The sequence below is a fragment of the Lampris incognitus genome, chromosome 5 (genome assembly GCF_029633865.1).
Source record: "Lampris incognitus isolate fLamInc1 chromosome 5, fLamInc1.hap2, whole genome shotgun sequence".
Lineage (NCBI taxonomy): Eukaryota > Metazoa > Chordata > Actinopteri > Lampriformes > Lampridae > Lampris > Lampris incognitus.
In genome coordinates this window covers 10,739,207-10,764,919 of record NC_079215.1, presented here as the reverse complement: position 1 = coordinate 10,764,919, position 25,713 = coordinate 10,739,207, and the positions used below count along the sequence as shown (strand labels likewise).

General features: G+C 40.9%; 1 protein-coding gene across 1 annotated transcript; it reads left to right on the top strand.

The window, feature by feature from the left end:
- The first annotated feature begins 1,922 nt into the window (after nt 1-1,922).
- mnd1 (meiotic nuclear divisions 1 homolog (S. cerevisiae)) lies at nt 1,923-25,645 on the top strand. The gene is made up of 8 exons (XM_056280942.1): nt 1,923-2,183; nt 2,566-2,631; nt 4,260-4,317; nt 5,745-5,893; nt 6,763-6,837; nt 6,973-7,087; nt 15,210-15,254; nt 25,352-25,645. Exons 1-8 carry the CDS (start codon nt 2,181-2,183, stop codon nt 25,456-25,458), a joined length of 618 nt encoding a protein of 205 aa, XP_056136917.1. The 5' UTR covers nt 1,923-2,180; the 3' UTR covers nt 25,459-25,645.
- The last annotated feature ends 68 nt before the right edge of the window (nt 25,646-25,713 follow it).

Sequence of the window (25,713 nt, the reverse complement as noted above, 5' to 3'; positions counted from 1 at the left end):
GGATTGGTTTTAAAGATAACAAATATTGTGCGCGTGCAGATGATACATGTGTGTTGCAACTCAGAACAGAACTTAAAGCTTCTTGACTGCTGACTTTGAATCTTGCTTCAAATATGTGCAAATTTTCTTGGATTAGATGTTATATTTCGGCAAAATACCTCACTGCTGAAATTTCAGAGTGGGTGCACCAGTTCTTCATTGGGTTTGCATCAGTTGTCTTGCTGCAAAGTTGATTTTAGGAAAGAGAGAGTAACAAAACGGTGACACCCTTCCATGTGTTCTTGTACTTATTTGTCCTACAAATCTTTAGAATTAATAAACAGTTTTTGTAAAATTGTCTCATCTGCCCACCCAAAAATAGGAACTATCATTTCCATAGTTGTGTATGTTGCTAATTATAGTGGCTTTCACTTGAAAGCCTCTACATACAACAAAAGTAACCCTCACTTATGATTTACTTTCCCTGTGTACATTTTCCATTTTCATCAATACTTTTTTTTCCAATCTGTTTTGTACATAATCCTGTTAACTTATTTATTTTCCAACGTTACGTTTATATCTGTGATGCCAAATGTAATAAAAGTGTCCATAAGGAAGATTACCGTTTTCGTCGTTTGCAACACTGGCGTGTGTATAAGTGGATAGACATTGCAATACACAGATCTTAAACGTTTTTAATCATTCTTATCTTTCCTACTGAACATATATCTATTATTCAATGATAACAAATGTATATATTGTGTAATTTCCCACAAACTCTATGCCATTGTCACGGCAGCCCAGCCCGCTGTTGTGTTCTATGCCTACCCCAGAAGGTGGCACCAATGTTATGAATGCCCTGTTGCGTGTAACGTAAGAAGAGAAGCGAAGAAGAGAATAAGAAACGATTGGTCGTTATTACTGTGCGCCATGCTTTACTTACTTTTTTCCTACTTTATTGATACTTCAAATACATTCAAACAGAGCAAAATAGAGACACACGAGACACCACAAAAACAATAGATTGAAGATAAAAAATAGACACAAAAGAGAAAAGCAAATTATAAAAAACAAATAAAAATAACAGAAAATAAATAAAGGCGAGATCATTTTATGTAAACGGATTCAGAGATTTGCAAATGTTGATAGTTTTTAAAGCCTTTGTGTTGTTTGAGGTAGAGATCGTCCTTATATATTGTTCAACTTCTTTTTTAAGTGCAAAGAGTTCAGGCTTTCTGTCGGAGAATTTACATTTATGTATGTGAAACTTGGCTAAAAATAGAAGCATATTTATAAAAAAGAATGCATCACCATCTTTGTGATTAAAATGATGAAACCCAAAAATAACATTCTTATAGTAAAGGTGAAAATCAGAAAAGACAAAATCAGCGATAAACTCGTGGAAGTCTCTCCAGAATTGATAAGTGAACTGACATGACCAGAACAAGTGGACACATTTCAGGATGCATTTGGCAAAAAGAACATTCAACATCTATATCATGTTTAAACTTTGATAAATATTGTTTTGCAGGGTAGAATTTGTGTAGCAATTGAAATGAAATGTCTTTGACTTTGTTAAAAAAAAAAACTTTGTGGTAACGACCAAACTTTCTTCCATTCAACATCATTCACAAAGTTGTTCCAGAAAAATGTTGCTGGTGGGACGGAAACTAGGCCATGCTGAAACATGGCTCTTATTCTGGAGCTCAGAAGTTTACACGATGCTTTACTTACTTATACATACACCGCTTACGCAACACGCGTCCAAACATAACCCCGCCCACTTACGACTCCGCGGCGTCGTCCTCGGAAACCACGTGATCACACGAAGCTAGTTCGGCAGCCTCGCCGAGCATTTACGAAACTTAGCCACTGCCTGAGCGTAACCCTCAGTTTAACCACTGCCTGAACGTAACTCTCAGCTTAGCCATTGTAACTTCGTTTACTTTTGTGTACGCGTCGCAAGACATTTCTCATGTCGCGCAGCGCCGGCCGAGAAGGCGCCTCAAGGAGCGCCTATTATGGTCACGTGGTTTCCGAGAGCCCGTCTGCGACGATTCTCTTTACGGCAAGTGTCGTTAAGCTGGACCGCTGACGGGCTTTGGCGGGAAATTCGGTGTCCGGTCAGCTAACGCGTCGGCATCGAACGTAAAATTTGCAGTTTGTTGCGTTATTGTCAGTCCAGAAGCCCGCACGACAACATGGTGAGTGTGCTTAATAAAACACGTTTATTTGCTCGCCAAAGTACCCTGGCTAGTTTGGTTGGTCACCGGTTACCATACGAGCACGTTCCGCGTCGGTGTCGTTAGCTGTGCTAAAACAATGGCGGCAGCAGAGGACAGTTTGACAGGTCAATGAACGTATTTAAGGCACATTCGCAGAACTTACCCACCCTCGGGTCGCCCTGTCTGTTTTATCAAGAAGCGTTAACTTTAACCGCTGGAGACTGGCGCGGGGTATTAACGTTGTCTCCCGCTCCGTGTCGCGTCACACCGGTTTTCCCCTTTGCAAAACAACAACGTCAACAGTCGACGCCTAAAATCAGCGAGTCACCGGGTTGCGTAAACCATGTGCTTTGTTTTACAGTCTAAAAAGAGGGGGTTGAGTTTGGAGGAGAAGAGAAGTCGCATGATGGAGATTTTCTTCGAAGCGGTAAGTTCCCCCGTTCTACCACCTGGGGGCGAAATGACCGTTTTCGGTGAAAAATGTACACAGGACACCAATGGCCTGCACGTCCTTTCTGTGATGTGCTACTGAGTCATGTATTGGGTACTACTGAGTCATGTCATGTATTGGGTACTACTGATTCATGTCATGTATTGGGTACTACTGAGTCATGTCATGTAGTGGGTACTACTGAGTCATGTATTGGGTACTACTGAGTCATGTCATGTATTGGGTACTACTGAGTCATGTATTGGGCACTACTGAGTCATGTATTGGGCACTACTGAGTCATGTATTGGGCACTACTGAGTCATGTATTGGGTACTACTGAGTCATGTCATGTATTGGGTACTACTGAGTCATGTCATGTAGTGGGTACTACTGAGTCATGTATTGGGTACTACTGAGTCATGTCATGTATTGGGTACTACTGAGTCATGTATTGGGCACTACTGAGTCATGTATTGGGCACTACTGAGTCATGTCATGGATTGGTACTACTGAGTCATGTATTGGGCACTACTGAGTTATGTATTGGGTACTGCTGAGTCATGTATTGGGTACTACCTAGTCATGTATTGGGCACTACTGAGTCATGTATTGGGTACTACTGAGTCATGTATTGGGTACTACTGAGTCATGTATTGGGAATTTAGGGCTTTGAGATGATTTAAGGGATATTTTAAATACTGACAACATCTCCAGTATTCAGTAATCCAACACTGACTGAAGCAGAACGCTGGTTCACCTCAGGAAACGGCCCCAGGCCCATTCATAATCCAAGTTTGGATTATTTCAGTTAACAAAAATTACTTTTGATAGTGCTTTCATTGCAAGGGATGTAAAAAGCTGTAGATCCTACGGTATAAAAGGTACAAGTACGGATTGCCAACGTTAAATGAGGGTGTTATTATTTTAAACTTTGTGGGATGAGCAGTTAAAGAAGTCCTTTTGTGACTATTTGCTCCATGTCTCCCATTTTGTCAGCTCTTAAAAAGTAATGCGATTTTGGGTTTGCTTGATAAATCCCGTCTGTGATTTGGTCTGGTCTTAAATTTGATTAAAGGCGATTATGGTTTAGACCTCTAGATTGCGCTGCAAGATTTATTTTATAATTACAACGAGTAGATACAATACTGCTTATTAAATGATGTCCAGATCTACATTTAGGCAGTCTGAAACTGGGGAACCGCAATTAAAAAAGGAGCCATTGTTCTCTATCCTTGGAAATTGTTTAATTTCATAAGCAAAATACAGTATGTAGCCATAACCTAAAAGGTAGTTTTAAAAACCACAAATGGCATCGAGCCAAAAGTTGATAACTGTTGGGTAATGGGTATGTCACTTACCAAAGAAAGCATTGTTTCGGAGCACCGTACATTTGTCTTCTTACGTCCTTGTTTCATTTCTCTTTTCCTCTTTTTGTCTTGACTAGAAACTTGTTTGACTCTCTGCCATCACTACCTCTAGTCTAGAGTTCACAATATTGGTGTCTTTCCAATACAGTGAAATGTAACATACTTGTGGAGACTTCATATTATTTATCTCGGTAATATTCATTTCAAAGTAGCGGTGTAGAGTAGCCTTTAGCCTATTCTCTCATTTTCTTTCCAGAAAGATGTGTTTCAGCTGAAGGACATTGAGAAAATTGCCCCCAAGTCAAAAGGCATAAGTGAGTAATAACACATAATCACAAAAATCTGTATATATATATATATATATAGTATAGTTCCTGATTCATTTCTGGGAATCACTAAAATGAGTTGGACTGAATTTCCAAACAGACTCCCAAATGTTACAAACAAAGTTTTGTGGTCATTTTTGAAAATACTTAAAAATAGGTAGTTAAGCATCAATTTCTTCACAAAGAGCATCCAGTCATATCGACAGAGTGCGTCTTTATCTACCCATAAACACATAGCGATGATGTGACTGCAGTATTACCATGGCAATCAGGGATAACCACTGCCAAATCCGTTTCTGTATTTAGTCTGTGAAGCTTAGAATAGCCCAAGCCAATAAATTATAGCAAGTTATTGGTGCAGAATTTTCTTAAAGGGTTCAGGTGTTGGAAAAAAGACTCAAACACGTTCCTTTAAAAACTGAAACTAGAGAAAAATCTGTGAAATACATGATATGCTTTTTAAAGTTTGTTTGGCTGTACAGAAAAATAGAGTTGTGCTGTGTTTGGATGCATAATGGAGGGGCTTATTTTATAATTCTTCTTTAACGTTCATTTAGTGAAACTGGATCTGGATTATTGGAATTCTAATTAATAGCACATATTTGTGATCTTCTACTTGGGCATGATGTGGTCACTGAAGGAAGAGGGGAAGGGGTAGAAAATGTTTTTTGTTTGTTTGTTTGTTCTCTAAAGAGGGGCGTGTGCACGAGAAGGGGTTAAGGAAATGCATTCAGCAAGAGTTAAATGGGGATTTGTGAAGTAAGGGAGGAGAAACTGTCAAAACCAGTGGGAAGGTAATGCTAACAAGTAAAATGTAGGAATTGAAATGATTAAAAGCAATTTGAATAATGAGAACAGAAATCACACTGATCACTTGAGAATGTGTTGAGTTTTATTTGCCAGTACTGGGCTCTTTTTTTTTTCTTTCGCCACACCACTCACGATCCTCTTTGCGTTCACCACAGCTCAGCTCTTAATACAATGGATAGACTAAGTTTTACCATGGATAAACTGAGCAGACATGAGGGAGGATCATGTTTCACCAGATCCAAATTAATATTCTGCTCTACTACATTGACCCAATAATATTTGTCAGCGAGACACGACTGTACAAGCTGCAGATGTGTGAGTCAAGTTTTGAACATTTCCAGTTAGTAGAACATCTTGTACAGTAGTACATTTTTATGACAACAGAAAAGGGGAGTCTGTGAAGGACAAACCTAAGAGTATTAGCTCTGTTTCAACAGGCTCCAAAAAGGATGTCATTCCATACCGCCCAGTGGATGGAGTTTTACATTGCTGAGACTTGGCTGGACATAAGTCTCCTATAGAAAAATAAGACTTAACCGGAAATAAAATGTAATGGCAGAAAATGAAAAGATGCAAAATGCTCATCTCTCCATGCTTTTTTGAAGCCCCCATGTCAGTGAAGGATGTCCTGCACAGCCTTGTAGATGACAACATGGTTGACAGCGAAAGAGTGGGTACATCCAGTTACTACTGGGCCTTCCCCAGCAAGGCTATGCATGCTCGCAAGTACAGACTGGAGGAGTTGACAAAACAGGTGACAATGGATTTAAATGAGATGCCCATGATCTCACATTTCCCCAGCAGCTGCAGCAGGTCTCTACAAACAAAAGAGGAAAATGAATGTTAGCATACTATACCCAGCACAGCCACAGTCCTAGATTGTGTTCTGAGCTGTGTTCGAATGTTTTCAGTTTCATAACAGTGTTGCTTGTTTTAATAAGAGTGAATAACCCTGTTCAAAATAGCGGCGAAGAGCAGCATACATGGGTTCATTGCAATGCCTAATGAGATGAATGCTGCTAATTATGAAATATAAATTGAATTTGACATTATAAGTTAAAACCTCTCGTGTCTTTCTGTCAGAGAATTGATGTTACTTTAAATTGCATAAGTTGTTAGCCTTTGGTTTGAATTTCTTTCTGTCTGTGTTAACTGGCTTCCCTGTGGCACTGCCCAACAGACAGATGGTGTGAGAGTGGAGACAACTCAGTGCATTGCCATCATCAGTAATGCAGATGATTTAATACTGTGAAGTTGGATGTGTGACTAAATGATGGGGGGGGGGGTACAGTAATGTAAATGGCACATAAGCATGCACAGTAGTAAGGTATTATCTAATGACAAAAAAAGAGTTTGTTATTTCTCATTTAAAATAATGTCAAGCTACATTATAATAAAAGAATAAGTACTTATAAAACACAGACTGTCTTTGGGGCAAAACATGATCTTGGGGAAGACTAATTAAGGTTATGATTTGCAAATTAAAATAATTGGTAAATTACAGTAAATTTCCCCACATATTTCATGATCGGGATGCTGTGTTTATGTTCATGGCATAGTTACTTTTGAAATGTTAGGTTTTATGTGGCCATGCAGGAAAAATAATTCTGACTCTCTTTTCAGCATTCTGAAACAAAGAAAAGGAAATCAACTTTACAGCAAGCTGTTGAAAAGGCTAAAGCAGGACGTCAAGACACAGTAAGAACTCAAGTACTCAACATCTCAGAAAAATATTTATATGAGTGCAAAATTCACAAGATTCATCCTGTGTGTGTGTGTGTGTGTGTGTGTGTGTGTGTGTGTGTGTGTGTGTGTGTGTGTGTGTGTGTGTAGACAGAACGGACAACTTTGCTGAAAGAGTTGCAAGCTCTGAGAGAGGAGCAAGGCCAACTGCAAACCGAACTGGAAAGGCACAAAGAGTGTGACCCAGAAGTAATTGAAGAGATGAGTAAGTATAAACATATGTTGACCTTGGTGATTTTTTGATCATTATTTTTTTCTGAACAAAAACCATTTTTGCCCATTTGATCCAGCCAAAAAGAGTGACTTATTGAGGTTTTGAGCACTAGCAGTAGGTAATGTAAAAAATTTGTATTTAGTTGTGAAACCACTATAAGGTCACCATTAGAGGCTGATACAGCGAAGATAGTTGCAGGGCAGACATTTTTATTGAACTTATGTGTTTATACAACGTTTTGACACGAGCACAAGCGATAAATCAAATCATTAGGAGACTTTCCGGGAACATCTATTACTTTATGTGATTGTCAGCACAATGAACCTCGGCTTCAAGTTATTGGTTGCTGCAGCCACAGTGAAAACCCTTGTGATTACAGAATAGTTTTTTTTCTTTTTAAGAATGAGATGTAGTGCTGGAGTGGAACATTGGGTGGCTCATTGAGACAGATGGTGCTTTCAGTAGCACCAGGTTGGGACGTCTTGTAAATCCAGAGAGAAGAGGGCTAGGCATGAAAGAAACAAGTATAGCAGCTCACATACACATTAAAATCACTCCCATGCCTCAGTATTGTCACGCTAAATCAGAAATCCAATCTGACAATAGGATGAAACTGATGAATAAAAACTAGGTCAGCACTAATAAAATCTATGGTGGCATCGAGTTGGATTTTAGCGCCTACCTTGTAGATTTACAGCAGGTATCTGTTTAACAACTTCGGAAAAGTGACTGAAAATATGCCAAAGTAGTTGTCCAACTTGCAGAACCGCTCTGAACTTGACCATCAGTTTAATACACCTTATGACATTAGGACGACTGGTATCCATAGCTTCCTTTGAACGCATTAAGTTGGGATTTTATAGAGACCAATTGTGTGTTATATTTAAGAGAACCCTGATTTCTTTTATTTGTTTTTGTTTTTTAATTCTTAATCTTATACAAGTACTTCATAAAATGGCATTAGGTGCAAACGTGCGTGCCCGATAATACTGATCCCAGAGTGGAAATCCCGGAGGCCTCTTCTATCTGGTCTGTGTCATAACTTTGATATACGGCTTTAAACTGACCTTTGAAGCCAGAAACCTTGTGGCCTAAAATCTGGTTGTTACCCTATACAACGCGTGACCTCATGGCTGAGGGGGTTGGTATTAACAGTTTTAATGGCATACAGGGTAGGCCACTCACCGAAGTTGATTTATAGGCTGTTTATTTTTACACACCTCTCCTCTGGTGTAACACTAACCTAACAGCTATTTATTGGGTATGATATTGGGTATGATATGGCTTTCTTTATTTGTGTGCGTGCATGTGTGTGAAGTTTTGTGTTGCCACAGCTTCTGGTGTCATTTTTTATTGTTTTGGCTCAACCTACTGCACCATGTATCCCCGTTAAGTAATCACATAATGCACATTTCAGTGATGTTTCTTAAGACCTAAACATTTGTCACGTTCCTACCAGTGACAGTGAAGTAATTTAGTTCATTTATGTAACACTGATAACCAAGTTGTAAATGCAAATAAATTTTTTTGGAATGAAACCAACTCACATCAGGCGTATTTTATGGTCAAGCTTCACTAACGTCTATACGACAATTCCAATTTCACTGTCACATATGTTGGCATTCCAACCCCAAACCCTATAAAGTAAGGTGAGGCAATCATTTTCAGAGCACAAAATCGGTACATTTTTACACTAAATTCATATGTTGAAATTTGCAGCGAGGTACCTGTGTTGCAGCTGAGAAATGCTGCGTAATCACATGGGGAGCAACATCTCATTTGAGACGCGTGCATTATAGCAGAATATACACGTTGTCTGCTCGCTGTTGACTTGTATTAAAAATGAAAAGCACCTCGCAAATTTTCAAATTTCACTGTGTTGCATATTAGTTAACACAGATTTGTTCAACGCAAAGTGATTCAATGAAGACATCTTTTGTTTGCTCCTCTTTAGTTAGAGGAAAGGAGTCAGGAATTTAGATGAAAGTGTGAATTTAGATGAAAGGCGGACACATCAGAGCTGAACTGAACCAGAAAAAATGATCTTGCTGTCATCTGAAACGGAGATGACCTGGTTACCACAGAGAGAAGAGCGGTAACATTTAGTTTTGGTTTGTTTAAAGAGATACTTGCATCAAAATCCGACTTTTCCTGTTGTTGATTGATGTAAGGAGTGTGGACGTGATCGATGAGACAAATGGTAGCCCTAAAATCTAATTTATGGCCAGACGAGCGAAATCGGCGGTCGAGTAACTGATTTCCGGTTGGCGAAAATGTGGTAACTTGCCGCGTCACGAATTACTATTAGCATAGAGGGCGTGTCCGTAGCGGGACGCTATAAAAGTGGAGAAGCACCCTTTTGGCTTGAAGGACTACCCAGTCTCATGGCAATTATTGAAATGGTCATGACATTTAATCTATATTGTTGAGGTATCAAGGATACTTTAGTGTTTTTATGTTGAGAAATGTTAAAGATGTCTTTAAAATACACAGGTCGATATGCGACAGATCCTGTCCGGCCCACCCACTGGACTGATAAAATTAAAATAAAGAAATAAAAACAAGGACAAAATGTCGTGATTAACTGTTAGAATTAGTTTCAATAGCGGAAGGCTACGTTAGCCTACTCATCCTCAGCGAGTTTGAAAGGCGTGCTGAGTTGTCACGCCTAAAAAAAATGGAAAATTTGTGTCATGTAAATGTCGTGACTATTTCACGAACTACTGTGAGACTGGGCTGCCATAATGGCTGTATTGGCTGAGCAACATATTTGTGAGGGGAGTAGTCAACTTCCACTGAGAAAGAGGAATCGTCTTCCGCTTCCACATCCTCAACCTCAAAGCTGCTGTCGGTGGTCTCGTCGCTCGCCATTTTTGTTTTGTGAAGTGACGTCAGAGCGGAAAAGGGGGCTGTCACCAGTGAAGTTCTCGTTTTTCTACGGCAGGCGGTTTAGCCCGTGTTTAGCCCACCCAGCCACACCCACATGACCACCCTGTATTTAAGTATCCAATAGCTATGAAATCATAAAATCACACCTACCTTTCGCTTGTAATTCAAACCACCCGTGTTAAAAATGTGCTCAGAAACGGTGTGAAAGTATCTCTTTAAGGGTATATATTTGGAAAAATTACAAATAGTAAAAGGATACCTACACTCATCTGCTATCTGCTCAACAAAATCTCTCGTTCTTTTGACAAACTCATTGCCAGGCTTTTCATTGCTGCAGCTGTTGAGTGTCAGTCCCAGTAAAGTTCAGAGTCCCATTTCTTGCCATAGAAATCACATTGCCTCTAGCAATGCCACAGGTTTGGAGGTTTCATTTATTTGATTTCGAGCCAGAAACAGGAGTAGTATAGAGTGTCAACTAATAGTAGTAGTAGCAGCAGCCTCTCTGGTCAGGTCATCGTGTTTTTAGAAAATTACTATGTTTTACATACTACATGATTATATTTTTCTCGACATGGGACGTATTTAGAGACTATAGCCTCCCCTATGTCTTCATTTGGTTTAAGTGTGAAGAGTTACATGAGCCTGTGAAGTAGGTTTCTGATTTGTGTCAGTGGAAAGTGTTGTTCTGGTGAAACGGGACACTCCCACTCCATCCATCCACGTGTACTGCCGCAAGAGCTACTACACCTTGGATCAGATTTTTTTTTTTTTTGTGGCTTTTCCCTCTTTTTTCTCTCCAGTTGAATTTGGCCAATTACCCCATTCTTCTGCTCCACCCCCTCTGCCAATCCGGGGAGGGCTGCAGACTACCACATGCCTCTTCCGATACATGTGGAGTCACCAGCTGCTTCTTTTCACCTGGCAGCGAGGAGTTTCACCAGGGGGATGTAGCGCGTGGGAGGGTCACGCTATTCTCCCAAGTTCCCCCTCCCCCCTGAACAGGTGCCCCGACCAACCAGGGGAGGCGCTAGTGCAGCCACCAGGACACATACCCACATCTGGCTTCCCGCCCACAGACACGGCCAATTGTGTCTGTAGGGACGCCTGACCAAGCTGGAGGTAACATGGGGATTCGAACCGGCGATCCCCATGTTGGCAGGCAACGGAATAGACTGCCACGCTACCCAGACGCCTCATGGCCACATGTGGATCTGTTGCTTGTATGCTATATATGAGCTTGAAAAACGAGCTGTGAAAGTGGCATAATGCACAATATCCTAAACATGTATGGCACACCTGGATTCCAACTGATGGCAAGTTAACGAGAAAGAAAGCAGTAGAGGTTGTGGTTTATACACATCCTGTCATCACTGATGGATTCCAGTGATATACATGTTTCACAAATGTGAACAGTATAGCCTCTGTGTCAGTGCAGAGCCCAATCCATATCCTCCGCCACCAGCATGGATTTCACCGTTCTATTTTTACTTCTTTTCGAAATTTCTGTCTCCATCTCTAATTGTCTCCATCTCTGTCCAGTTTGCCTGCTAGATATACCACACATGTACAACATTCACTGGCCATCTTCCCCATTAGTCAATAATTGTATTCCCAGGCCTCTTAAGTGTGATTTTTTTTTTTTTTTTGCAGGCTGGGGGCAATCTGTAGAACAAAAGAGCAGGAGTTGACATGTAGAATGTGCTCAGACTTGTCTTTGTTTGAGAACCATGTTCTTGTCAATGGGGCAGCTGTGGATATACTATCTAGGGTCATTCACCTGCCTTAACTTGCCTTTTAGTTTCACTTGAAATTAGAGCTGGTTGATATTTTATTTGAAAACATGACAACACTTCTTATAATTCTGAGTATATTGTATATTTCTAGTGCGTTAACACTTTAATGTTCATCCACCACATACATGCATCTCTGTGTCCGCTGTTAGTGTAGAATTGACAGTTGAGGGATATTTAAGACAAACATTTTGTCTTGGTCCTCAGAAATGCAGCATGATTGAAATGCTGATTATATGGGTGTGTTGTGGGCAAGCAACAGTTGCCGTCTTGTTTCTCAGCAGGACAGCTGTTGTTGATCAGTAAAATAGTTAATTGCAAATGCTGCCCACTTCATATGCCCCATCCAAATGTGTTTCTTCTCCTGCGCTGAGCAACACAAAAAGTTTAAGAATAATTGTGTTGCTTGATTAAAGCATTATCGTAGATCCTGACCTTTGTTTTTCTTTTCCAGTAATCCTATGTGTTTTATGTGGGATGGTGTGCAAGATCAAATTGTTTTGTGTTGTGGATGATTGATTTTTGGTTAACTAAAACATTTTTTGTGAGTGGCCAACACACTATCAACTGACATTTCGCGGTTTACATTTATCTATTTTTGACTTTTTTGCATATGCAAAGTCATTCATATGAACTGCATCATCTGTGAGATCTTTTCTGTATAGACGGAAAATATAGATTTGCAAATCAAATTAGCATATGATGTTCTGTCTGTGGGAGGAAACCAGAACCCCCTCCTACAGTCCAAAGACATATACAGGTGGTGCCTGAAAGGTTGTGAACCCTTTAGAATTTTCTATATTTCTGCATAAATATGACCTAAAACATCATCAGATTTTCACACAAGTCCTGAAAGTAGATAAAGAGAACCCAGTTAAACAAATGAGACAAAAATATTATACTTGGTCATTTATTTATTGAGGAGAATGATTCAACATTACATATCTGTGAGTGGCAAAAGTATGTGAACCTCTAGGATTAGCAGTTAATTTGAAGGTGAAATTAGTCGGGTGTTTTCAATCAATGGGATGACAATCAGGTGTGAGTGGGCGCCCTGTTTTATTTAAAGAACAGGGATCTATCAAAGTCTGATCTTCACATCACGTGTTTGTGGAAGTGTATCATGGCAAGAACAAAGGAGATTTCTGAGGACCTCAGAAAAAGCATTATTGATGCCCATCAGGCTGGAAAAGGTTACAAAACCATCTCTAAAGAGTTTGGACTCCACCAATCCACATTCAGACAGATTGTGTACCAGTGGGGGAACTTCAAGACCATTGTTACCCTCCCCAGGAGTGGTCGACCATCAAAGATCACTCCAACAGCAAGGCATGTAATAGTCGGCCAGGTCACAAAGGAACCCAGGGTAACTTCTAAACAACTAAAGGCCTCTCTCACATTGGCTAATGTTCATGAGTCCACCATCAGGAGAGCACTGAACAACAATGGTGTGCATGGCAGGGTTGCAAGGAGAAAGCCACTGCTCTCCAAAAAGAACATTGCTGCCTGTCTGAAGTTTGCTAAAGATCACGTGGACAAGCCAGAAGGCTATTGGAAAAATGTTTAGCGGACAGATGAGACCAAAATAGCACTTTTTGGTTTAAATGAGAAGAGTTATGTTTGGAGAAAGGAAAACGCTGCATTCCAGCATAAGAACCTTATCCCATTTGTGAAACATGGTGGTGGTAGTATCATGGTTTGGGCCTGTTTTGCTGCATCTGGGCCAGGACAGCTTGCCGTCATTGATGGAACAATAAATTCTGAATTATACCAGCAAATTCTTAAGGAAAATGTCGGGACATCTGTCCATGAATTGAATCTCAAGAGAACGCGGGTCATGCAACAAGACAACGACCCTAAGCACACAAGTCGTTCTACCAAAGAATGGTTAAAGAAGAATAAAGTTAATGCTTTGGAATGTCCAAGTCAAAGTCCTGACCTTAATCCAATCGAAATGTTGTGGTAGGACCTGAAGCGAGCAGTTATTGTGAGGAAACCCACCAGCATCCCAGAGTTGAAGCTGTTCTGAATGGAGGAATGGGCTAAAATTCCTCCAAGCCGATGTGCAGGGCTGCTCAGTAGGGTTCACATACTTTTGCCACTCACAGATATGTAATATTGGATCATTCTCCTCAATAAATAAATGACCAAGTATAATATTTTTGTCTCATTTGTTTAACTGGGTTCTCTTTATCTATTTTTAGGACTTGTGTGAAAATCTGATGAAGTTTTAGGTCATATTTATGCAGAAATATAGAAAATTCTAAAGGGTTCACAAACTTTCAAGCACCACCGTAGGTCAGGTGAATTGGCCATACTAAATTGTCCCTAGGTGTGAATGTGTCGGCCCTGTGGTGGATTGGCGGCCTGTCCAGGGTGTCTCCCCGCCTGCCACCCAATGACCGCTGGAATAAGCTCCAGCATCCCACAACCCTGAGTTGGATAAGCGGTTTGGATAATGGATGGATGGATGGTTGTTCTGTCTGTTTTCCACCAATTTCTGCTTGTCCTTTGAAAACATTTTAGTGTTGTCTCACATTGATGCTTTTATTAGAAACACATTTTTTTGCTTGATGTTTGTGTTTTAATTCAAGGTGTTACGCCTTGTGCTTTACTCATTTACACCAAGCTTTTGTATCAGGTTACTGCAGAGACTGTGCTGGTTTCAGACAGGGCTCTTCTGTAGTGTATGATAGTGTTAACCATTTAAAATGTGTAATGTTTGATGCAAATCCCTGCACTGTTGATAGAAATATGGTCAGTGATGATGCACACCACTTTTCCTCTCATAGAAATGGCTAAAGGGACTAGCTAACCATTATTGCAGCATACTGAATTTGGCCACGTTACACTGGACTATTACTCATCTTACTCGGCATTTTAGGTAGCAACAGCAACGGTAAATCACTTTAGTAGAGAACGGATCTTAAAAAAAGATGCATAGGGAGCGGTGCTGAGGATGCACTTATATGGATTTAGCCACTCAATCTCTCAGTTTGCCAGCCTTTTTGAATTGTAAATGCAAAATCATGCTTATTTTATAACTACAGTTTGTCAGTTTGACTGTCTGCAGCTGGAAATGGACTTGCAGCATCAGTTGAAGGCCTTTGTTAGAAAAATCTGCAGTTCATTTTACTCGTACAACAAATGGCAAAATGGTGCTCAACAGGACATTTGCAGAGACTGTAAATACTGTTTTTAAAGTATTTTTTTCTTTCAAGTTGTCAAATATATAATTTTGTATTTTATTATAAAATAACTCAATGTATAGATTTATATAATTACAATTGTTCTTTTATTCTGGGCTCATTAGTAAGATAATGGACTCTCATGTGTTTTCAAATTCCAGTCCAGTCAATGCAATTTTGTTGTTCTTTCTAATGTTGCACAAAATCTTTATGCTGCTTATAACAGTCCAAAAAAATCTTTTGCAGAAAAGTCAAACATCAGCGCAAAAGAAGCTGTTTCCAGGTGGACAGGTAAGTCATTTTTACCCCTCCTTAAACGCACCAAATATAACATGAGCAGACACCCCGGAGGTATGCTGGGTATCAGGTTTAGTGGGTTTGGAAGTGTCAACACTAGGAGTGTTAAAAAATATTCGTCCAGCGGTGGGCTTTAGAAACCATACCTCGTGTCCTCACCGTACTTGCTCACTCGCTCAGTTATGGTAAAGATTTCACAATCCCATGGAAGCAAAATATGGTGCTCTGCTCCTTTTGGGGGGGGGTCATTTATGTGTATAAAAATAGAAATGACATCGAGGAAAGGAGCCCTTGACAAACTGTTTTATCACAAACCTGTTATTGGTCAGGGCATTACAGTCATTTAAGAAAAGTTTTCAGGCGTCCGGGTAGCGTAGCGGTCTATTCCGTTGCCTCCGGCTCGGTCGGGCATCCCTACAGACACAATTGGCCGTGTCTGCGGGTTGGAAGCCGGGTGCAGGTATGTGGGTATGTGTCCCGGTCGCCCCACTAGCGCCTCCTCTGGTCAGTCGAAGCGCCTGTTGGGGGGGGGGGGGACTGGGGGAATAGCGTGATCCTCCCACGCGCTACGTCCCCCTGATGAAACTCCTCACTGTCAGGTGAAAAGAAGCGGCTGGCGACTCCACATGTATCGGAGGAGACATGTGGTAGTCTGCAGCCCTCCCCGGATCGGCAGAGGGGTTGGAGCAGCGATCAGGGCGGTTCGGAAGAGTGGGGTAATTGGCCAGGTGCAATTGGGGAGAAAAAGGGAAAAATCCAAAGTCTTTGCAAAGCAAGACCCAGTAATTTTCAGTGTACATTAGCGCTGAAAAAATCGCTTCGAGAAAAAAATTATGATAATTTTTGTGAGTAATTAATAATTTTAGAGCAAAAATACCAAATATTTGGTAGTTAAACCTTTTTAAAAGCCACGATTTGCTTGCCTTTTTCCAAATCTTGTTATAAAATAACTACGGTTCTTTTTTATTGTTGGTCAGTCTAAGTAATTACTTTTTAAGACTTTAACTTTGGTCTCTGGAAGGGAATGGAACTAATGATGATTAAAAAACATCGATAGACTAATTTATATGAAAATAATTGTTAATTGCAGCCTTAGTGTACATTCGTCACTCTAAAAACCTTTCCTGCCTCGCTAAATAAAAGACACCAGTATAAGTCAATCTGGCTGTTTCCACTTTTCAGCAATTAGCCTCCACCATGTTTGTCACTGCATTTTGTAATAGATTATAGGGTATTTCCTCTTGTTTCCGTATGGCGGTTTTTGGGTTTTTTTTATAAGAGAGTAATTTTTTTCTCATGGTTAGTTCATTGTGCTCTTCCATCACCCTGACAGACAACCTTTTGCCTTTTGCTCTTAACGTGCTTACAGATGACATGGCGTATCAAAAACTCTGATTAATATGTATCATACTACTTTGTGTTTTGAATTTTGGCTGCAGGATGGTAGATCACCTTAGTGGTACATTTGTTTTTAGCAGTCTGTGCTATCATACATATACTGGGCGGCACGGTGGCGCAGACCATGGTGGCGGTCACCTCACAGCAAGAAGGTCCTGGGTTCGAACCCCAGGGGTTGTCCAGCCTTGAGGGTCGTCCCAGGTCGTCCTCTGTGTCTGCGGTGGGTTTTCTGCGGGTGCTCCGGTTACCCCCACCATCAAAAAAGACGTGGATGTTAGGGTTAATACTCCTGTCTGTGCCCTTGACCGGGGCATGGCGAGACGAACTGGAGTTGGTCCCCGGGCACTGCACGGCGGCTGCCCGCTGCTCCTAGCTACACAGCTAGGATGGGTTAAATGCAGACCGTCATTTCCCTACAGGGATAATGAAGAATCTCAAAATTACAACAAAAAAAAAGAAAAGAAAAAACCCAAAAAAACAAAACACTTCCTGCTCAATGTAGCTTATGTTTTGTTTTGCACCGTGTTTATCTGGATCTCTGATGGAACAGTTTGAGGGTTTGGCTGCGTAGCTTTTTTTCTCCCCACTTGACACTGTCATTTCTGTGTATTACAGCTTTTGATTAGTTGATCTCAAAAGAACATCACTGCTAAGTCGATGAGGGGGAAATATTTCTTGTTCCCATGTACACACACACACACACACACACACACAAACTGCAGCTCCAGGTACTTCTCATTGTCGAGCGTGTTAACTTCCAGCATAAAGACCCAAATAGTAAGCTTGTGGACAGCTGCCCTCGAGGAACTTATGATGAAAAGCAGGCTCTGTGAGGTTTGTGTCTGTGGGTTGTATTTAGTGAGGGCGCATGCTACCAGCTATCCCATTACAGCAAATAATACCAGCTTTAACTGACAGCCTTTTCTCACTGAAACAAATCCACACACTCATACAAGTCCTGATCCTGTCACAGTTAAGTGACTCTTACTGACAAAGGAAAAAGTGTGTAGCGCAATCTTGATGTTTTACCAAACTGCGTGTTTCAAAGAATCAGCTTATTACAACTTATTACAACAATTATTACAACAACACTATTTTAGGCCTTCGTCGTGTTATTTTTCATGAACCAGCTTGACATTTAAGTAGTATTTTATGCTCGCCACATGGTGCTGATAGGTCCAGTGCCTTCTTCCACTACCATCACATCTCATTTGCATGCGAGAGTTTATTCTCACAAGCTATGGGTTAAATAGCCCCACTGCCTAGTGGATGCCCCAGGAGAGGAATAGGCTACGGGAGTAAACCCCTATGGAAAATCAATGTCTACAGTGCTGTTGTTTTTGTGTTTTTCTTACCCTTTTGTATGTGTTTAAGTGGGAGAGTACTGCTGGCGTCGTGTGTGGCTTCCGCTTCTCCCTCTAGTAGCCCCCCTTCCCATCCACCCCTGTATATCTGTGTTATGTTTATCTGTTGTCTTGTTTCACTGCCGGTTATTGTAAAGCGACTTTGAGTGTTAGAAAAGCGCTATGTAAATTTGATTTATTATTATTATTATTATTATTAAGTGTGATTAATAGCGCTGTCAAGAGTTGGCCCTCTTGATCCACATTCTTATTGAAGCAACACAGGACTTTCAGCAGGAAACCCAACAGTATTCAGATTTGGGCTGCTGGAGTCATTCTTCATTTGCAGAACAGCAGTCCATGCAACTTTTGGGACAACTTTTTAAACTGGGTTTATTGTGTCCTCAGTGCATCTTGCACAATCCATTATGAAAGCCCTTTGCTTTGCATTTAAGAAGTTTGCTGTTTAAGTTAAGCATGTGTGATGTAGGTATCACAAAGATAGTGATTGGTTTGAAGAAGAGTTTCTTGCTGACACATTAAAGGTGTGAATACTGATGCATGCCGTGTTGGTATCAAATCCTTGCTTCACTGACCCAAGGCCAGAACACAGTGACACGGGTCGAAACACGTCAGGAAGGACGCTCTGCTCTTATTCATTGCAACACAAACTTCCCATACAGGTGGTGTCTAGGGGGAGTGTTGGGGCGTTGATTTTCACTTTTTCATTTTGGCGTGGGTCGGCTGGTGCTTCCTGTTTGTGCTGTAGACAGCATGTGATGCGTGTCATTTAATTTGATACTCTGCTTCTGCACAGTGTGTTCTCTTAAGGTGGGCTGGTTATCAGATTCACGTTGTCAGTGTTCAGCCTACTCATCTAAGATGCCGGCTTAGATTTTGCTCCATTTTTTTTAAAGGGAAGCTGTTTTTAGTTGACATTTTAAGTGTAACTTCTCCCCCAGCTCTGAGCCTAACACCACTCACTGCATTGATAAATGCTAAAAAAGTGGGCAAGGGGCTGAGGGGGGGGTGGATGTGTGAGGCAGGAGTAGCTGGGGAAATCCACGAGAAGGGCCTGGCGTGAGTTGCTCACCTCACACTGCCGTACCCAGTCCCATCCACCAGCCTGCCTCCCGGCACGGTGTCCACCCCACAAAGACATCCCGTCCGCAGCGACATAAGGGGCGTTGCGAGACGAGCCGCAGCTTTCTGGCGGTGGAGAGAAGCGGGTGACAGGGCGACTACTGCCCCAGCCGTGGCGTGAGCCTAGCCCGTCTGACCCAGTTGTCCAGTGGTGCTTCTACAGCCGTCAAAAGCACAAGTCCAAACCTTGCACCAAAATCGAAAACAATGAAATAATATAACAACTAACAGTTAATTGAGAAAATTTCAAAAGGTCAGTAGAAAATGTAACATAGGTACAAGGTTAGCGAGTAAACTGTAAATGAGGATTCTTGACTAGCATATATTTGAAAATGAGCACGGTTTCACAGACTCGCACTGAAGGGCGAGGCTGGGGGAGGTGGGTCGCCCCCCTCTGATTAGAGGCCGTTAACATTCTTTAATTTCATGATGTAGCAAAGTCCCAACCAGTCAACTCTACGTCAGTGTTGACCTTGCAAGGTTCAGGGCTGATTTAAAACAGTAGATGGCGTTTCGATTCACACCATACCGGACACTTGTGGTGAAGAAGGAGCTGAGCCAGAAGGCAAAGCTCTCAATTTAACAGTCAATCTTCGTTCCAACCCTCACCTATGGTCATGAGCTTTGGGTAGTGAGCGAAAGGGCGCGATGGCAGATACAAGCGGCTGAAATTAATTTCCTCCGTAGGGTGTCTGGGCTCAGCCTTAGAGAAAAGGTGAGGAGCTCGGACATCCGGAGGGAGCTTCGAGTAGAGCCGCTGCTCCTTCACATCGAAAGGAGCCAGTTGAGAAGGTTCGGGCATCTGATTAGGATGCCTCCTGGGCGCCTTCCTTTGGAGGTTTACCGGGCACGGCCAACTGGGAGGAGACCCCGGGGTAGACCCAGAACTTGCTGGAGGGACTACATGTCCAATCTGGCCTGGGAATGCCTTGGGATCCCCCAGGAGGAGCTGTTGGGCGTTGCTGGGAAGAGGGACGTTTGGAGTTCCCTACTTAGCTTGCTGCCACCGCGACCCGACCCCGGAAAAGCGGCTGATGGATAAGATGAATGAATGAATGGTGTTTTGAGCCACTTTTAACCCATGAAATGCCAATTTGTATGAATTTGTTGAGAAATGTCAATACTAACACCAGCGCTGATGTGTTTCATCACCAGTCATATCATTCAGTTTCCAGCTCAAAGAACACGTTTACGTGTTTAGTACCTCTTTAATCTAGATGGCTATGCCAGTTTCTCAATCACTGGCTGCCAGTGAGCAAATAAGTTCTTGAATAGTCTTCTAAAGTATGCAGAACTTCTAAAATAAGTCGGACTTTGGAGTAAGTCAGTTGGAATGCTTTAGTGTTGTGTTCTTTTTGTACCCGACTGCACCTTAAATACAACAGGAAAATAAAAAAAAGCCAGATTTACAGAAAGACCGTTGCTCGTCAACTAATACCAACAATTCAGTAGGCTGCAACTAACTCCGACGTTATTAGTAGATGCAAAATTAAAATGTATCATCCATTTTCATTCCTCATAGCTGTGTATGTAAACAAGTTAATACAATTGATTGCTGTTGCTGGTTTCCAACTATTTCATAAGTCAGTAGGGACATTTATAGTTTAATTTATTGACTAGTTCCAAGAATTTTGCATGCTTAGCTGACAGCTTTTAGGCTAAATGCTGATAGATCATGGCTTTGGTTATCACGTTTTTCAAGCAACAGCCATTCTGGCAGTTTTAATTTCACCTTTCTAATGTTAGCTAGCTGTTAGTTGGGCACGGCCTAGTAAAGTTCTTTTAAGCCTCACCTCTATTGTGTTTACGTTGCAACTTTGATTTATGTGGCACTGTTAAATCTTGTGCAGATATCAGGAATGCTGAAATCGTTGCGCCTTGGTAAAATCGTTCTCCTGTTTAGGGTGTAACTGTAGCTACTACATGTAGAGGGCTCCCTAGATACTGTGGCTGTTGCCATGCAGTGTCAAGCAGCTATGGGGCTACTGTGTGCAGTTTATAAGGAACAGGAGAGGGGGTTAGATGTCACATTGCCCACTAATCGGCTAATTCTGCAAGAGCTCCATGACACCAAAACTAAAAAAATGAAATAAAAATTTGGAAGGGAAACAGGACCTTCTAAGTAAACCACTAAAAATTATTTTAGTATTACAGGAGGAAAAAATCAACTCTGACACTGATCACCACTTCAATGACAGCCTAACTTCCCAAGTCCAGCCATGATAAAAAGCTAAACCTGGCTCTGTTAATTATCAGGGCACTTGCAAATAAGACCTTCTCTATAAATGATGTTATCTGTGAGGAGAAGCTAGATTTTATTCCTTTAACAGAAACTTGGCTTGGTTCAGATGGAGCTGCCCTTCTAGCTGAAGCCTCTCCTCCAAACTACAGTTTCATCCATTCTATACGTGAGGGTAAGAGAGGTGGAGGACTGGCAGTCATTTTCTCAGATGTTTTTAAATGTAAGCGCTTGCATCTAGGCAGTTTCTCATCCTTCGAGTATCAGGCGATCTTACTGGAAAGTCAATCTTCTGTGTTACTGGTTACTATTTATCGGCCCCCAAAGCATACAGCCTTATTTTTACCTGAAATATCAGAACTACTGTCGATTTGTTTTACTAATTATGACAGAATTTTAATTTCTGGGGGCTTTAATTTGCATGTGGATAACGCCTCAGACGGCAAAGCTATGGAGTTTGTACAGCTTCTGCTTTCCTTTGATTTTATTCAACATGTTGTTTGGGCCAACCCACAACCTTGGCCACACTCTAGATTTAGTGATCTCTAGAGGCCTGAATATTGCTGTTGACAAGATTGTTGATACTGATTTATCAGATCACTACTGTTTGTTTTTTCACATGATTGTCTCTGACTTAGCAAAAAACAACACAGAGTGTATCATAAAAAGACGTTTTCTTAGTCCTTCTGCAGTCATTAACTTCCCTCATCACCTGCGCAGTATTCCTCTGTCAGCTGATATTTCCTCAGTGCATGATAAAGTTAACCACTTCAACTTTAAACTAGTCAGCTCTCAACATAGTGGCTCCTATGAAAACCAAGAAAAAATCACAGACTACAGTAATACCCTGGAAGACTGAGCAAATACGTTTGCTCAAGAGAGATTGCCGTAGAGCAGAGCGAATATGGAAAAAAAAGTAAGCTTACAATCCCTGGCGAGATTTTTAGAAAATCTATATTTGTTTATAACAAAGCTCTGTGCTGCGCAAGGCAGGCTTATTTCTCTGGCATTATAAATGAAAACTGGAACTACTCCAGAGTCTTGTTTTCTACAATCAATCACCTTATAAATCCTCCCCAGTCTCATGAGCAGTTATGCCCTTCATCTAAATCAAATGTGATGAGTTTGCATCATTCTTTGATAATAAAATCATTAATATCCGAGCAGGTATCATGAATAAGGTTGTTAATCCAAACAGTCAAACTACTAGTAACGACTCTCAGAGAAATCTAATTTCCTTCTGCAAAATTAGTGAAGAGGAACTTCGTAAAACCATCTTGCGGATCAAGTCATCCACCTGCTCTCTGGATGCAGTTCCCACTGCCTTTTTTAAAGAGGTCTTAGATAGTTTTATTGGGGATGTTTTGGATATTGTAAACTGTCCTTTAGAATCAGATATCTTTCCTGATTCACTGAAAACAGCTATAGTAAAGCCCTTACTCAAGAAGAATAATCTTGATCTGTCGGTGCTGAGCAATTACAGGCCTATTTCTAATCTGCATTTTCTGGGCAAGATTTTGGAAAAGGCAGTGTATAAACAACTGGATGGGTTGTTACATGAAAACAAGATTCATGATAAATTTCAGTCCGGTTTTAGAAAAGGACACAGTGTTGAAACAGCGCTTGTAAAAGTAGTCAACAATCTCAGAGTGACTGCGGATAAGAAAAATGTTTCCATTCTTTTACTCCTTGATCTGACGGCTGCCTTCGATACAGTTGATCATGATATACTTTTAGACCGCCTTGAGAATTGGATTGGCCTTTCAGGCACTGCCCTATCATGGTTCTACACCTATCTCACTGGCAGAAGCTATCTTGTTAGCCTTTCTGACCATGTCTCAGACAAACATGTAATTTCCACAGGGTTCCATTCTTGGTTCTTTATTGTTCTGCCTGTACATGCTGCCGCTTGGGAAAATTAGCTGTGATCATGGAGTGAATTTCCATTTTTATGCTGATGATACTCAGTTATATTTATCTGTAGCGCCAGATGACCCCAATGCTCTCAATCCCTTGATGAATTGTCTGTCTAGTATTAAACAATGGATGAGTAAAAACTTTCTCAAATTGAATGAAGACAAGACAGAAATTCTCATTATAGGCACTAATGCACAAGCAGAAATGATATCAGGTAGAATGGGAAGTCTGGTTGTACAGAATAAGACTGTTACGACCCTCGGTCTGGAGAGGGTGCAACTATTAGTGTACTGAGTAACAGTGAGATGAGGGTGCAACACTGAGACATAAACGTATAGATATAATAAAATAAATATATTTATTAACAATGACAGGACAAGGGAACCGAACGGTTGCCAAAACAAACTGTTAACAAAAGTAACCCACCCTTGACAGTGCTGAAAAGCACCAAACCTAAAGACAAAAAGGTGGCAACCGCTGCTAACCTAGTGTGTCTAACAGAGGTAAGCTACGTGATGGGGTGTTTGCCCATGGGCATCTTACCTTGATCCCCTCGCCCAAAAGAGCTAAACAACTAAACATAACTCAAAATAGTCACAATGCAAACTAAACCAAAAACGGGCCAGACGTTACAAACACAAAGTAACTACATCACACAAACTAAACTAGCTGGCCCGTGAACCGAAGACATGTGGGGGTTTAAATGGGAGACTGCACAGCTGATGAAGATTGGATGATTCGTTGACCGGTTGATTAGGTGATGAGGAGCACCTGGCGGATACCTGAATGTAGAGTCAGAGTGATACAGGAGGCAACACAAAACTATACGGACACACCCGTGGCCGTAACAAAGACTAGTAAAAAACCTGGGTGTCCTCATTGACTCTGAGTTGGATTTTAAATCACATATCAACAATGTTACAAAGGGTGCCTTTTTTCACCTAAAAAATATTGCTAGAATTAGACCCTACCTCTCCCTGGAAGACGCCAAAAAGGTGACGCATGCTTTTATCTCTTTGCGTCTAGACTTGCATTGCACTTCTTACTGGTATACCCCAAAAAAGTATCGATAGGCTGCAACTAGTACAGAACGCGGCAGCAAGGGTCGTAACAAAAACCAGGATGAGAGATCACATTACCCCAATTTTAGCATCTTTACACTGGCTTCCTGTAGCATTGAGGATTGATTTTAAAATTCTTTTACTTGTGTTTAAAGCTCTACATGGTATAGCACCCTCATACCTATCTGACTGCTTATCTGATTATGTTCTGAGCTGCTCTCTTTGATCCTCTGGTGCTGGTCTGCTCAATTTCCCTAGAATTAACTACACAAAGTTTGGCGAAGCAGCGTTTTGTTTTTATGCACCGATGGCTTGGAATAGACTCCCCCAACAAATAAGAGAAGCAACGTCCATAGATAGTTTTAAGAATCAGCTCAAGACCCATTTTTATGCTCTTGCTTTTAATTAATTCCACTTTATATTTCTTTTACTCTTATTTCTTATCTTGTACTGTGGTTTTATTTCTTGCCTTGTTTTATGTTTTTTTGCCTAGGTCTGTGTTTTATTTCTTTTAACTTATTTTATCTGTATTGAGTTTTATTGGTTCCCTTGTTTTTACTGTAAAGCACTTTGAGCTGCATTTTATGTATGAAAGGTGCTATACAAATAAAGTTTATTTTATATATATATATATATATATAATTTTGTCTTTTATGCTTTAAAGGTTTTCTTTTACACTTTGTCCAATCACCATTGAGTCTACAACAGTGCCTTGCTGCTCAGTTTACAGTTATTTTTGTTTGACGATTAACTATAATACAATAGAGCCAAAGTACTCTGATAACCCCTAGGCCTTTTACTCACAGAGTGACGCAGCCAAAAAATTGAGCATGTACTGTTTGTTTTGATTAGATTATTGATATGTTGATGCATTGATTGTGACATATTCTCACTCTGAATACAGTGAAATATTTCAAGTCACTGAGAGAAGGGACAAATACGTGAAGATATTTGTATTTATTGAGCAAAACATGTTTTCTCTGTTTTCAGACAATGTCTTCTCCATCAAGTCATGGGCAAAGAGGAAATTTGCCTTTGATGAAAACCGAATTAATAAAGCCTTTGGGATACCTGAGGATTTTGACTACATGGATTGACCACAAAACCTCAAACCTACCACAGTTGATGGTGAACAGCTGCGTAACCCCGCTGCAGTTATAAAGACCTTTAGTTTGAAGCCGGAAAACCTTGGTTGCAGCTTTATTCATTTATGTTTTATGGATTAAAATGGCACTAGTATTTTATATTTTAACGTCCAGCGGGCTTTTAATAAAAAATGCTGTGGAAAGCACCCCACGTATGCTGGGCTCGGGGGGTCTAAGCAGGTGGATATGTCGGTTTGGTGGAACCGG